Source organism: Glycine soja, chromosome 8 (genome assembly GCF_004193775.1).
Source record: "Glycine soja cultivar W05 chromosome 8, ASM419377v2, whole genome shotgun sequence".
Lineage (NCBI taxonomy): Eukaryota > Viridiplantae > Streptophyta > Magnoliopsida > Fabales > Fabaceae > Glycine > Glycine soja.
The window spans coordinates 13058595-13075568 of NC_041009.1; the positions used below are offsets into that span (position 1 = coordinate 13058595).

Consider the following 16974-nt stretch of genomic DNA (forward strand, 5'->3'; position numbering starts at 1 on the left):
AATTCAAGTTATTGTTAATAAGTGCATGGAGTTGATTTATGTTTGAGATTTCAGTTTATCTACTGTTAACATTTTAGTAAATTATTCAAATTTGAAAACATTAAAGAATAAAATCGTAATCAAAGTTTAAAAAATTAATATTCTTAAAATTATTGAAATTAAAAGTATATTTTTCTTTAAAAAAGGATAATATAAAAGCCCTCAAAATTTACACCCTTAAAAACAGAGAATTATCATAACTATTCAACATGATTAACCGCGAACACATTACATACATCGCATAGAACAATCTAACATTTAAGAATTTAACCAATGTCATTAGGTCAAAGTATTGAATGGATGATTGGGAAAACCATATGAACCCGTATATACGTAAAAAAAAAAACCAACTGTCACATAAAATTTGAATTTAAAATAAAAAAATTCATAAAGAAAACAAAACAACAATTCACTACACACCTAATTTTAACTTAATCCTATAAGATTTTCTTTTTAAAGATTGCATTGAAAAACAAGAACAAAAACAAAGGGGAACGGCTTTATTAAAAACTAATAAAAATCACAAATTTCGACACAAAAATAAAAATAAATAAATATCCCAAAATGGATTGTAAAGAAACAGTTGAAAATATAGGAACATCTGAATGCACAAGCCTAAGGAAAATAAATGGCCAATGCCAGAATCTCAGTTCCAAATTGTTCTCGGCAACGTACAGCACTGAAAGCGCCACGGATTAGGCGAATCAGAGACTCTAATTTGTTGCCTTTTTTTTCGAAACCAAAATTCAATAAACGATTAAATAAAATCAAAAATTGAACACAAAAAAATTGAAGAAAAAAAAAAAGGCTCAGAAAATTGATGGCATCAACAAGCTCAATTAAGCTCTCATAGTTTGATGGTATATATAGATTTAGTCATCACTGCCCCAAAACATGAGAAGAAAAGAAAAATTAAACTTTCGAACGAGAAAACGAGAGAAAATTTAGGGTTTTGGCAATCTTTATTGAGGATAAATTGGAAGCGGTGACAGAAAGAATTGTAGAGAGATAGAGAATGGATGGGGATTAAATAGGGAGCGAGGGTGGAAGTTACGAAGGGAATAGCAGCGAAACCCTAATCTCTAGTGCGTGAATTACGATTCTTTCCAATATGTTTTGGGCCATAAGGCCCACGACATACAATGGGCGCTCTTTTTTGCAACCTGTAAAATCTCCCCGAAATAAATAGTGCTAGAAAATATTGTAATTAAATTAGGATTTTAATTGCTACAAATGCGTTTGATAAATATTTTTTATATCTATAATTAATTAATTATATCAATAAAATAAATATGTTAGTATTTTTTATGTATGAAATTAATATGAAAATAATATTTAATTTGACTTAAATTTAAAATAATAATAATATTTTAAAGAATACGATTCATTGGAACATAAAATAAAATAAATTTTCATTTGAATTTAAAAATAATTATATACTTATACTCATAATAATAATAATGATAATAATAACTAACGTGATTCAATTTAAATTTAAAAATGACCATAAATGTATAGTCAATTATTAATTATATCATTATTATAAATAAAAAGTTTTACCAAATAGATGTCATGTTTTTTTTGTCTAACCATAGTATTGTTACCAAACAATCTCTTTGATAATTGTTGATTAATCTTTATTGAAAATTGGGCACATAAAATAAGTATTTTTCTTCCAACACATTAGATTATAATATAAATATATTTTTCAATCTTCTATCTCCATTTATTGACTATTTTATATGATTACAAAGTAAAAAATATTCATTGTATTTATTTTACTCTGTAGTTATGATTCTACGTATTTTATTAATTTATTTACCTAAAATATGATAAAAATAAATAAATGGTCAAATTAAGATACTTGGTGACATTATATAAGAACAAACGAAGATCAAAATGAAGTTATAGAAAAAATTAAAATGAATGAATAAAAAATATAAAAATACAAGATAACATCAAAATGAATGGGAAAAAAAGGAAAAGGCAAAAGTAGAATTAAAAAAAAACAAATTAATTAATCTAATAAAAACAAATTTAATTAGTTTGAAAATGAACACCCATATGTGCAAGTGTAGATACATATCAAAGTTAATAATGGGTTTACGGATCTAGACCCACAGATGATCTTTTTAAGTGGGGGAACCTAAACCCCAAATTTTATACCGAATAAATTAAAATGTTGATCCATTTAAATGTGAATTGTTTTGCCTCCTCCTTTAATTCGTGAGTTACATTAGATTGATTTGCAGGTTAATAGACCAGTCCACAAACCAATTAATTTCTTAAATATTACTTATTATTTTGTAATCCTATACTTACTTTATTTACTTAAAACTATTTTGTGTGATTAAAGTCACCAATGCTTTGGCTTTAGTTGAGACTTGGGAGCATATTCCCTTCTCAACTCATCAATGTAATGTAAAGTCAAGGTTCTATATTCTTTTGTTTGCATTTCCCGTGTGGCTTTTGTAAAAGTCATTGTCATTTTCCTGGGGGGTAGGTTTACTCCATTTGTTTGACTGAGATCAAATAGGGATGAAAAAAATAAAATTTTAATTTTTAATGCTTTGTTTTTCTATTTTTATTCAAATGTTTTTTTTTTCTGTTTCATTATTTTTTTTCTCCTCTCCAACTAAACAATCGCTAAATTCCAGGATCACAAACTTAACCACATTCGAGTTTCTACACCATCACGAATCATGAAGAATTTGACGTGCATAATATAATATTTGACCAAATGGGCCAGGGCCACTTCCTTCCGGAATAATTTGATTATGGATGATATCTTCAATATTCTTTGGATTTAATTACGGTAAAAGGAACAAATATGTCAAATGAGAAAATAAAAATACTTTTATTCTTAATTTAAATTAAAGCATAATTTTAACCAAATTTGAATTAAAGATAAATTTACCCAAAGGATGCATTTGGTACAAGAAAAAAAATCGTGTATGAAGATCATGATTCTTAAGAGTCATGAATTCCAAAAATATAATTCTTATAAATGACTAAAATATGTTTAAATTATCATGTTTATTTAAAAAATATTTATATATATATCTTTCATAAGAATATATTATTTTCATGTTTACTTTTAAAAGAAATTTCTCAAACTTTAATTATTTGCCATGCTAAATAATCTAAGAATAATATTATTTTATCGCAGTTAAACTTTTTTTCAACTTAAAAAAATTTATATTCTCACCTTCACACCCTTGAATAGGAAAAATTTTATAAAAAAAAAACTAAGTAAAAATACATTCTCAAAAAACAATGTTTCCTAATAAAAAAAATAAATAACAAATTAAACACGAAAAACAAGCATTTCTAATTTCAAATTCCTGAAAAATTAAAAACTTTTCTTATACCCAACGCTCCCTACTTTTATCATTAGAAGAATCAAATCCTCTTATTATATTTTCTTGTAAAAGCTTATTCATTGCATCACACACACATTTGCTAAAGACAATAATATTTTTTTCACATTCTATTTTCGCTATCTTCATTTCTCTCTTCGCATCTGATCAAATTACTCGACCATCACATTTATTTTCTTTTACCCCTGCCCTGTGCACCCACCGAAAAAATATTGTGAGAAAAACATATATTTATATTTATAATTATTATTATTTTTTTATCCATAAGAATTAACCAAAGTATAAGAGAGTTTACAACACTCACTCAACTCAACTAACTCGGGTAGATCCCCTTCGTTACTTATATTTTGAGCCAACTAAATTATGAATTAAAACATACTAAGTATGATTCAGGGGTAGCAAGTATAAACACCATTGTCCCATGGCATATAATCATACTACGGCCTTGTGCTCTGGCCTATGAGTGAACTCAAAATCTATGTACACAAAAGCCCTCTCAACTTCTTGAAGCTGCTCCAGCTTCTCTTGGAGTGTCTCACCAATGTTGTGCGCTTGGTGGAGAAGCATGTCTTCTGGCAACACAATATCAACTTCCACAAAGTAATGTGCACCAAAGGTGTATGCTCTAACATTATCCATGTGCTTGATCTGCTCATGGTGATTCCATATGAGGTAAATTAACTTGGCCGGAAAACCAGGTGGTGCTGTTCTTCCAATGAGTGAACCAACATTCTCAATGACAGTCTTGGCCCATGTATTAATTGTATACAATGCTATCTGCATTACTCATTCAGGATATCATCATTAGTATTTCAATCAAGCAGTTGGCTTGATGTAATGTAACACGCAAACAATCATGTAACATAAAGACCTCCCTTCAAGAATTTGAAATGGCACATACAAGGAAATGATGGCCACTGAAGAACAATAGAGAAAAACAACTAAAAGGTAAATACATTTAGTCCTTGAAAATGTAACGATTTTTTATTGAATGTAGGGAGTAAAACAAAAAATCATGATATTTTGAAGGACCAAAAATATACTTAGATCTCAATGCAAAAAAACACTTGTTGAATATGTGAACCTAATTAGAAAATCAAAGTACTGTTAGGGGAGAAAAAAAAAAGAGACATGCTTGCAATTATCTGTGAAAAAAAAAATGAAAATCATAGACAGGCTCTAAGCTGTAGTCATGAATTCCCATCAATAGCTCCTGTTGGATCAATTCACCAGTAGAACTTGACAGCTAGCACAGCATCCAACAGAATTAGTAATGATATAAAAAAAATGATCTTGTGCATATGCTCTAATGATTTCATTTTTAAATCTTCAACAGTAGATCATGAGAATGAACTTCACTACGGTCACAGACACCATAATCCCAATCATCCAATGCAGTTTTGTTGGATCCATGTGGGGCTTAGCCTGTAAGAAAAAGAATGGCATGAAAAATTAAAAGTATGTGTCAAGGTAATAATTACATTTACAGGAAAATCTAAAAATGAGTTATTTGCTACAGCTCAAACAAATGACTAGAGTTAGTTTAGATAAACTTTTCAACAAGCACTTATAGGAATATAAAATAAGGAGGTAAAATGAATCAAATTTCTTCAAAAATTAAAAATAACTTATGTACCTCAACTTTTTAAGAAGTTAAATAAGAGATTCAAAAAAATTTGGGGTGGACAACTTAATTTTAACTTATGGAAGAAGTTTGATTCATTTTATCTTATTTTCTTCTCCTATAAATACTTCTTGAAAAGTTAATCAAAGCATGTCCTAAATTCAAAAATCTTAAACAAAAACTAGTCTTGAACCCAAATTTGGGGATCTAATAAACAAACAAGAACAAAAGTTTATCTCAATTACCTTGGAAATAACTTGTCAGCCAGATTCAATCAAAATCTGCAGCCCCAAGGTAGCCATCACTGATGCAAAAACAATGATACCCTGCTTGCACAGGAAATCTTATTAGTTATTAGCATGTACCTGTACCAAGCAACCATCCAATGGCTGTTTTGACAATATCTTAAATAACCAATTACTTACGTTTTGACTCTCAGTATATTATGAAACTATAACATTACACTGCATTTACTATCACTTTATTTGACTCAATCACCTTGTGCAGTCTAAACTAAACCTTACCACTGGTTGCATGAGTTTCTTTCCAATTGGATAGTGATATTGGTTTCGGTTTTTCATGGCATGTGCAGTAAACCACAATATGAAACCTGACAAGAGATCCAAGAGAGAATCCATGGTTGAGGCAATGACTGCCAATGATCTGCTCCCAACTGATGCATAAACCTTTGCTACAAACAGCACCAAGTTACATATATTTGACACATGAACAGACAGCCATCCTCTCACTCTTAGCTAGTTGCTTCATTTCATCCTGAGAAACATTGAGCACGTTTTTTTAGTAGAATTCTCTTTATAGATTCACATTAATCATTCATCTCCATGTGTTTGAGACCTTGAGGTTGATCATGTTCAATGGGAAATCATAAATTTTCACTGAGATATTGTTGTCAAAACAGGTCCGTGCTGCTCCATGTATGAAAAGTTATAAGTAAATCACGGTGATAGAACAATCAACCTCAGTAAGAGTTCCTGGTAAACCACACGTTTCAGTCATGGTCTCCATCTCATTCAATCCTTCAAGGAGACTCTCCTGTTTCTTGGAATATTCTGCTACTTTAAGTTGCTTACCTACCCCACAAGTTCACAGTGGGTTATAGAGTAAGTAGGCAAATCAACATGACAAAATGTAACCAACTAATTCCTGAGAAGAAGAAGAAAACCAAACAACTTAAGAAACTAGATCATGGAAGCCACATACAATGCATGCAAGTAATAAACACGTTGAACTTGAGATTTCCATTAAACTTGACATCTCAAATGCATGAAATTATACCAAATTAATCAAATACAAGCACCAATGATGCACATTCACAATGAAAGGCTCTTTCTTTGTGTAAAGATTCCTACCATGGCCTACAATAAAGAACAAATAAAGACTAATAATAACACCACTGCTCTTCTTCGGTATTCACTAGCATCACCCCTAAGAGCGAAACAGTCACCCAAAACAAAGATACTAAAGTTTGAACATTCAAAGGAAAACTGGGTTTGCAGAAATCAACACATGCATAATATTAATAACCAGAGCCCAAAACAAAGACTTTATCACTTTAGAAACCAAAGAGTTAACAAATATTAAATATACATTGGGATTGCGCAAACCAACACACCATCACTCACAAACAACAACAAAACCAAACCCATCAAAAAGTCCAAAAATAAAAAGAGCAAATTACACTAACACTGGTTTCTTGAAATTTCACACTGGTTTCTTTAAACATGATATCCCTATAAGGCCTACAATAACCCCCTTAATTGTTTAAAACACATTACACTGTGCACCCTATAAGAAAGTTACTATAGGTGTTAAAGGGACAGAGGTATCGAGTGAATTTTTAAAAAAATGGCACATTCCTGGTTCCACACAATTCAACAAATCATCACTATAAACAAACCACACCCATTACACAAAACAGAAACCTTAGACATTCAAGAGAAGTAAAAGTAGAATTATGTGACAAATGGCTAACTGGGTTTGCAGACATCAACATGCAGAAGGAATAGAAGACCTATTAAAAAAAACAGAAACCAAAAGTCTCAACAGAACAAAAGGGAAAAAAGAATGTCTAACTGAGCTTTCGGAGAAGGCTACGGAAAGTGTAGAAACGGTGATGTTGACGATGATCATGCGTTTGGTTAGACAAACAAAACTCCTCCACATTAAGTCTCCACGAAGCATTTGCACCCTCTTCCTCCGGAGACACCGGAGGCGGTTCCCTGCGGCGGTGTCCGCCGCCACTCTCCGCCATGCTCGTTCTCTGAAACAGCGAAAGTAAACGGCCTTCGTTTGGATGCCGAAAAGTACAGTGTGCGTATAAAAAAATATATAAATTTTAATGGATTGTTTTTAAGAAAAATTTCGATACATTTCATTATATTTTTTGTGATATAAAAAATTTATTAAACAATTCAGATTCTTTTTATCCTTATCACCCTTATCACACATACATTTTCTATTTAATATTATTTAAGATGTGTGTAATATATATTTTTATTATTCTATTGGAATTAAAATATAAAATATATTTCTTCCTTTGGCACTTTTCCATTTATTTTATAAATTATAAATTAATATTTATCTTACGTATCAAGATTAATTATATTTTTTTTATATTGATTATGTTTATGATATTTTTATGAGTCTAACTCCTAATTTGGTCATTCTCGTAACTCAATAACTCTCTTAATAAATTATTCTCACTCTAGATTTATGATAAAATAATTATAATAATTAAAAAAAATTAAAAAATCAACACATATAATTTTATATTTATTGTTCAGATTTAATACTGAGAATCAGAAAATATTATCATAAAAAAGGTTTAGTAAATGAAAACATAAAAATAGAATCAATTTAGTTATTAAAATATTAAAAAAATTATATTGTTTTTACGTTTTTTATCCAAACTTCATCATTTCTTAATATTTTTTATTAGCTCTTGTAATTTTGAATATTTTTTCAAAAATTCATATAATCCTTTCAAATCTTATAAATCTATAAAAGTCTTTTCAAATTCTTTAGGTTCTTATAATATAAATTCATTAAAATTCAAACTATTATAAGAGTCTTGTAAAAAAATTTGATAAATCATAATATTTATATATAAACTTTAAAATCCTCAAGACTTTTTATACTAAAATAATCTTTTAAAATCTCAATCTAGTGCACTCTCCAAATTTAAAAAACATTCAAAATTCTTATAATTTATTAAGTTGATAAATTTACCCTAATGAGATAAAAAAAAGTAATAATTTAGGGTAAATTTTTTTTTCTTTTTTTTCTAAAAATAATTAATATCTATCAGAAAACCTAATTTATCACATTTAATTAAATCTTTCATCCAATCTCATTCTTTCTAGTTATAAGATTTGATTTTTCTTAAGAAATTTAAGTTTATTCTGATTAATTCTACTCATATTAATAACGTGTTAATTAATTCAATGACATTTAATGATATGTTAACATATTATTCATTTAATTTATAGTTTGCATTATTAATTATTGAATAATATAAAGTATTAAATTCATTTCAACAATTCACCAAAGTTATTTAAAATAAAATTAAGGCAAAATAAATCTTAATCCTTCTATTTTTTTAATTTATTCAACTCGATCTCTTTGTTAAAATATTCAATGTAGTACTTTAATTGACAAAATATATGCAATGTAGACCTTTTTATTTTTTTTTTCCTCACTAATAATGTTACTATGTTGGCCTAGTCCAATGAAAAATGAAAAATGGACACATCATCACCACTCTGTGTCAAAAAATATTTATTGATTTTGATAATTATTAATGTTCATTTGAAGAATCTAATTGGTCATTTAAGTAAAGTTTTTTTTTAAGTTATTTTTTTATTCATAATACTTGAATTAAAAATTTTATTTAAGAATATATTTTAACAATTAGACAATCATATTAAATATTTTAATTTTAATAAGAGAAATGATACACGTATAATAGATTGTACAAAAATTTATGCAAAATTACATAATATGATACTTGTATTTTGTATATCTATTGTTAGACTTATTTTGAATATAAAAAAATAACTAAAAGATATGATCCTAATATTTCTCAACACTTTTGTTTTCTTTTCTACTCACTCATGTACATAGTCACTCTCAATTTCACACGGGTTACTTTAGGAATCGATCAACCACCTTTATAGCAGAAATTGACGTGCATATTTGACTAAATGGTGCTATTCCATGCACGTAAAACTCGATTTTCGATGCAACCATTCTTTGGATTTAGCTATGCTAAAATTAGCAAACATATAAAATGAAAAGGTCAAAATATATATATTTATTATACTAAGCATTTAATTCAATTGATTAAATAAATATGCAAGTATTATAAATCCCTGATACTCTATTTAATTTATAGAAATAACATTTTTATTATTGAAGTGAACCAAAGTAGTATAACTTCAATTGGTTATAAATTGACGGTGAATTTATTCTTATTTTCTTAATTTTGTTCAACTTATTGGAGGAAACTTCCAATGAATCCAAAAAGCTTATTAGAGGAATCAAATCCTCTTCACATATTTGCTCCCAGAGTTGGTTAAATGAAACAAAAACAAATCTCACAAAATAGATCACAGTTAAATTTTCACTCATCTCTTTAAAATAAAATAAAAATAACTTTTTTTTTTATAAATACTCTTCAAATTCAGAGACTTTCTCTATCTTAGACTAAGTCATCATCTCCTCCCCCAATTTTGTTTGTGTAAATAAAAAACAATAAAAAAAAAACAAAATACTTAGTAGTAATTGCATCCTAAACATAAAGAAAGACAATCAAACAAGTTTCTCATATTTCAGTTTCTCCTTCTCTTCATTAATCCCTTCCGTTCTTATCAAATTTCTCATCATATATTATTTTCTCTCTTTCCTTTTTATCTCCCACTCCAACAGTGTATATACCCGAACTATCAAAGCATCATTTTCCAAAAACTAGCAATTATTTGAGTACTTATATTTCAACATTATTTTTTCTTACACCCTACCCCGTGCACCGACCTAAAAAATTGTGGTTAGAAAAAAAATACTCTTAATTATTTTGAGTCAACCACATTGGAAGTACCATTCAGAGGTTTCAGCAACTATAAACGTCAGAAAGAAAAATTGCTACTTGACTTGCATAAAATAACTAAGAAAATTAGCAAAGCTAAGATATGCCATCATTGTCCCATGGCATATCATCACACCATGGTCTTGTGCTCTGGCCTGTGAGTGGACTCAAAATCTACGTGCACAAAAGCCCTTTCGACTTCTGGAAGCTGCTCCAGCTTCTCTTGGAGTGTCTCACCAATGTTGTGTGCTTGGTGGAGAAGCATGTCTTCCGGCAACACAATGTCAACTTCCACAAAGTAATGTGCACCAAAGGTGTAAGCTCTAACAGTATCTATGTGCTTGATCTGTTCATGGTGATTCCATATGAGGAACGTTAACTTGGCTAGAAAATCAGGTGGTGCTGTCCTTCCAATAAGTGACCAAACATTCTCAATGACTGTCTTGGCCCATGTATTAATTGTATACAATGCTATCTGCATTACACATTCAGGATATCATCATTAGTAGTTCAATCAAGCAGTTAGCTTGATGTAACAAGCAAATAATTATGTAACAAAAAGATCACCACCATTCAAGATTTAGTAGAACAATGAAGAAAAACAAAATACTCATGATTTTTTTATTGAATCTCTAAAACTTTTCCTACATTTAATAAAATAATACGATTTTAGTATCTCACTGAACATGTGCAGTGAGGGACTAAAATCACATCATTTTGTTACATGTAGGGACTAGAAATGAATAAATTTTTTCATGTAAACTAAAACAAAAAAATCATGATATTTTTAGGAACCAAAAATATATTTAAATCTCAATTAAGAGAATCACTTGTTGAATAATCAGAAAATCAAAGTACAGTTAAGGGGGGAAAAAGGAGAGAATAAGGGCCAACTTGGTCAGAGAATACATTTTTTCATATAATAACAAAAAATGCTACCACGTAAAAACAAAGTGAAGATAATGTGGTACGTTCGCAACTATCTGTGAAAAAAAGAAAAAGAAAACCAAAGACAAGCACCAAGCTGTACTTATGAACTCACAATAATAGCTCCTGTTGGATCAATCCACCAGCAGAACTTGACAGCTAGCACAGCAGCAGCTAATCCAACAGAATTAGTAATGACATCAAAAAAGTGATCTTGTGCATATGCTCTAACAATTTCATTTTTGAATCTTCGACAGTAGACCATAAGAATGAACTTCACTACAGTCACAAACACCATAATTCCGATCATCCAATGCAGTTTTGTTGGATCCATATCAGGCTTAGACTGTAACAAAAACAATGAGATGATAAATTAAAAGTACGTGCCGTGGTAATAATTACAGGAAAATTAAGAAGAGTTACTTAAAACTGCTACACCGCAAACAAATAATTAAGAGTTAGTCTGGACTTTGGATAAACTTTTTAACACTTATAGCAGAAGAAAATACAAAGGTAAAATGAACCAAATTTCTTCATGAGCTAAAAATAACATATCTACCTCAACCTTTTGAGAAGATAGACAAGCGAGCATCTAAAATGGTTGGTTGAATAAGTTGATTTTAACTTATGAAAGAAGTTTGATTCATTTTATCTTTCTTATCCTTTAAGTACTTCTTCATAAGTTTATCTGAATTGTACCTAAATTCAAATTCATAAACAAATGTTGAACCCAAATTTGGGGATCTACTAAACAAACAAGAATAAGAGTTTATCTCACTTGCCTTGGAAATAAGTTCTCGGGCAGATTCAATCAAAATCTGCAACCCCAAGGTTGCCATCACTGATGCAAAAACAATGATACCCTGCACAGGAAATCATATCAGCATGTAGCTTCATTAAGCAACCATGCAATGGCTATTTTGAAAATATCCCAATTATCTACTAAAACTTTATAGGATTCAATCACCTTGTGCAGTTTAATTTAAATTAAACCTTACCACTGGTTGCATGCGTTTCTTTCCAATTGGATAGTGATATTGATTTGGGTTTTTCATGGCATTAGAAGTAAACCACAATATGAATCCTGACAAGAGATCCAAGAGAGAATCCATGGTTGAGGCAATGACTGCTAATGATCTGCTTGCAACTGAGGCATAAACCTTTGCTGCAAACAGCACCAAGTTACACATATTTGACACATGAACAGCCATCCTCTCACTCTTGGCTAGTTGCTTCATTTCATCCTGAGAAACATTTAGCATGTACATTTAGTAGCGTTTCTCTTCATAGATTTAATGGAAAATCATAATTTTTTACTGAGATTATAGTCAAAACCAGTTACTGCTGCTCCATGTATGACATATTATAAGTAAATCATGGTAATACAACAATGAACCTCAGTTAGAGATCCTGGGAAACCACCCTCTTCAGTCATAGTCTCCATCTCATTAAATCCTTCAAGGAGTCTCTCCTGATTCTTGTAATATTCTGCCACTTTGCGTTGCTTCCCTAAAACACAATTTGAAGTAGGATTAGAGAGTAAGTAGGCAAATCCACAATCCAGAATATATGACTTTAACTGAAACATCTTGATGATGAATTTAAATGCTAATTTTTTAATTTTGGTTATCTTTTCTGAGTTCCTCAAGTAAATTAATGATCAATAATGTCAAAATTTTCAAAACAGTCACCAACCTTTAATAAATTGAAGATTTTAAACTTTTAAACAATATGTAGTTAAACTGCCTACTTTATCTTTAGAGAGACGATAATAAAGGGTATAAAAAATATATCTGAAAAGCAAATAGGATCATGTTTCGTGTCATTAGAGTAAGCATTAATAATTTCTGATTATGTGTGGAATCAAGTACAATAGATTCTAACAAGAAAAAAATTATATGATATAGGGAATGGAGTATCTTCAGGAATAGTAACCGTGTAGATATGAAAAAGGACGAATCATTATCATCAATATTAATCCCCATGTACTTTTGATCAAAAGAATGGAACTATACCAAAGTAGTATTAACTAATAAATTCAAGCACCAAGATGCAAATTCACAATAAAAGGCTCTGTCTTTATGCAAAGATTCCCACCATGGCCTACACAATAAATAACAAACAAAGACTAAGTGCATGTTTGGTTTCGCTTTGAGAAATTGGTTGAGTTTAGAATTGATTTTGGATACATTTCCATATGTTTGGTTTCATGTTAGAGAATTGATTCTGAGTTGAATTTTCTACTGAGTTCTACACCTAACTTAATTTTATAAGAAAACATCCAAACATGAATCACATCACTTCAAAATCAATTTTAACCAAAATTATTTTTTGCAAAATCAATTTTTTCAACGCTTATCCAAACATAAACTAATAACAGCACCACTTCTCCAACTTCTTCGGTTTTCACAATTCAAAGCATCATCACGAAGAGCAAAACAGACCCATCACGTAAAACAGAGACACTGAAATTTAAACATTCATAGGAAGTCTGAATTTGCAGAATTCAACACATGCATGATAACCACAGACCAAAACAGACCCAACACACAAAACAGAGACTTTAAAGTTCAAACATTCAAAGGAAGTCTGAATTTGCAGAATTGAACACAGGCATCATGCATGGCAACCACAAAAACCAAAACAGACCCATTAAACAAAATAGAGACTTTATCACTTCAATCAACAAAGAGAACATTAAAGTTTAAAAGGGTAAACAAAGGTACACTGGGTTTGCACAAACCAACACACCATCATTCATCATTCATTCAGAACAAAATCAGACCCATCACAATTTAACACGTCACCACTGTAAAGAACCCATACCCATTACACAAAACAGAAACTTTAGACATTCAAGAGAAGAAAAAGAAGAAAAAAGTGAAGAATGGCTAACTGGGTTTGCACAACTCAACACAAAAAAGAAAAAAGAAACAAAAAGAAATGTTTAAACTTTCAACAGAAAAAAAAGGAAGAAAGAACGAATGTCTCACTGGGTTTACGAAGAAGGCCATGGAAAGTGAAGGATCGTTGATTTTGATGATCATTCGTTTGGCTTGGCAAACGAAACTCTTTGACGTTAAGCCTCCACGATGCTTTTGCAGCCTCTTCCTCCGGCGACACCAGAAGCGGTTCTCTCCGGCGATTTCCTCCGCCACTCTCCGCCATGCTCAGTTTTCTCAAGGTTTTGGTTTCAGTTAGTTTTGTTTGATGCAATGCTTAGATAATAACCACTTTCCTAGTTATAGGGAGAAACAGAACGAGAAAAGAACTGTGCTTGGTGCGTATATAAACAAACTTTAAGATGATTTTCCACTTTTCCATAAAAATAATTATAAAAAATAAAAAAGAAATAAAAATTGTAGTTCATACGTGGCAACATGTGGACCCTGTGTTCTTCCTAGATTGAATCTTCTTGTGACCAGGATCACTAGAACCAGGGGATCTATAAATTGTGGAGTGGATAAATACTATGCTTGATGCTTGTTTCGGTAAGGCTAGCCTGGCTAGGAGCCATATTTTTTTTTTATAAAAAAAAAGCCTTGTAATTTCAAAATAAAAGTGAAAATGAAATTAATTTTATTGAATTAATTAAAGAGGGATTTTATTAATAGAATATTTCCTCATGTAACAATTAAAGTTGAATTAACATGTCATGCAATTTTAAGATTTTATCACTAAAATATATAATTAAGTTTAAGGTTTTGTTCCTCATTATAAATTCGAGTATTTTTAAACAAAAATGTTTTAAAAGTTTTTTTTGTTTAACATTTTTTTAGACTTGAGCATCCGATTAATTTTTTACTTGTAATTTTTTAAATAATACTACTTAAATGTAATTAACTTTAATTGAAATTTTGCCTAAATTTAAAATTTGATCTTAACATACTATGTAAGACGAATTATAATTTTTAGCTAAATTAAATTTTAGTGCAATTATAATCTTAGTTAAATTCAATTTGTGTTAACTTCTAAATTTTGAATTTGAGTTTTTAAGTATAATTTTTTACACACCATATCATTAGAAATAACGTATCATGATTTAAATAATTTTCTTAATTTTAAAGTTTAATCTCTTTAATATATTTTATCTAATAAAATAAAATATTTGTTGATAATAATAAAATAAGTATACATTACTGATAATGAAAATATATATTGTTTTTAATTTTTTATTTATAAATGTTACTTAAATTTTAAAATTCCCGCGCCCCCGTCAACATAAATTTTTAGATTAATTTGAAGTAACTAATAATAAAATTTTATATTAAAAATATTTATTAATTTAGAATATATTAAATATGTTTTTTTAAAATAAAAACTTACTATTTTTGCAAAATCGTTTAATTACATTAAAAATATATTTAAGATCATTCCCAAAAGCTAATAACACAACCCATTATCTTCTTAAAGTTATTAAGATTAATTTTTCAACTTTTGTATTAAAAAATTATTGTTTATGGGATAAACATAGAATCAAGCCTAATGGATTACTTTGTTGCGACAATCTATTAAAGCTAAACTAAAACTATTATATCTTAATTTTTAAAAAAGATTTTGATGATTTCTGGATATGCAAAGGAGATTGATGGAAACTTTCCATTACCTTACGTTGTCGTCTTTCTTAAGGAATAAGTTACTGAAGGGAAACTGCAAATCGTTCCCATCTTTATTTCGTTGGATGTCTCTATCTCAAATCTTTGTTCCTTTATGATGTGTGTGCCAATTGCACTCCCCTAAAGTGTTACCAAAGCAAAGACTTATCTCAAAATCATATTTGATCGATGCTAATCTTATTTTAAAAAAGAGATTAATAATGTAAAAGATATTATACTATTAATTAATATTCTATTTTTTAAATAATTATTATATGAATTATTATATTTTAATTATATGTGAAATTCTCATATTGTTAATGTATTTTGATTACGTATTTTTATTATTTTAAATTTAATTTCTATATATTATCAGTATTACATTTTTTTATAGATTAGCAAATTAAATTGTTGTTACACGTGATAGTAGTTACATAGATGAGGCCCCTAGTGTGTTAGGAAAATGATGCATCTGATCTTTCTGTTATTGAATAAAAATCAGCTCTTTCCTTAAAAAAACATAAATAGATTCAATCAAATAAAAATATTCAAAGTAGACTTTTGCAACAAAAGTTAAAAAATTATGAAGCTTAGACTTGTTAAAGTCACTCACTAAATTTAAATTCGAAACAGTGAGATAAATGTAAGACTTTTCTATAGTTTAAAGTAAAGATTTGGATAAGACTTATTTGCAAAACTTAAATCAAAATCCAATTTTATTTAATAAAAATTCTAATTTTCATCATGTTTTTAATTTATTTTTTTTTTATTTTTATTTAACTAGTATTTTAATTTGTGCATTGCATAGGATAAATATTTTTATATATAATTAATATTCATAATAAATATATATTTTTAATATATAGATTATATTTTATATATTAAAAATATTTATTTATTATAAGTTTTAGTTATATTATACAATTTAAATTATTTATTTTAAGTTTATGATAAATAATTTAAATTGTAATATGAGATATTTTTAAATAAATTAATATAAAAAAATTGAAAATTATTTTACAGATAGATATAAAAATAGATAAAGATAAAAAAGAGCTTAGTTTGGGATAATTAACAGGAAAAAAAGGTTAAATCTTAACTGTGAGGCTATTGTACGCTTCTCCAAATGAGAGAATAGAAATAAGATTCACACACAAAAAAGTGAATTCACCTTTTAAGTTTTGTATTTTAATTTATTTATAATATAAAAAACGAAATATATTTAAATTAAATTAAATTCATCTTATATATATTCCTAAATTATTTCATCAATGTGAACAAGGAATTTGGTCCCCATCTGTTTTG

General features: G+C 28.7%; 1 protein-coding gene, 1 non-coding gene and 1 pseudogene across 2 annotated transcripts; all 3 read right to left on the reverse strand.

The window, feature by feature from the left end:
- Nucleotides 1-844: 844 nt before the first annotated feature.
- Nucleotides 845-927, reverse strand: LOC114424832. The gene has a single exon (XR_003669127.1). It is a non-coding gene; the product is annotated as a small nucleolar RNA snoR116 (small nucleolar RNA).
- A 2722-nt stretch (nt 928-3649) lies between these two features.
- Nucleotides 3650-7372, reverse strand: LOC114422073 (annotated as a pseudogene).
- Nucleotides 7373-10103: 2731 nt separating this feature from the next.
- Nucleotides 10104-14333, reverse strand: LOC114422068 (metal tolerance protein 10-like). The gene is made up of 6 exons (XM_028388259.1): nt 14068-14333; nt 12471-12583; nt 12073-12318; nt 11857-11937; nt 11190-11420; nt 10104-10622 (listed from the first exon to the last, which is right to left on the reverse strand). The coding sequence occupies exons 1-6, from the start codon at nt 14240-14242 to the stop codon at nt 10278-10280; spliced, it is 1191 nt and encodes a 396-aa protein (XP_028244060.1). The 5' UTR covers nt 14243-14333; the 3' UTR covers nt 10104-10277.
- Between the last annotated feature and the right edge of the window lie 2641 nt (nt 14334-16974).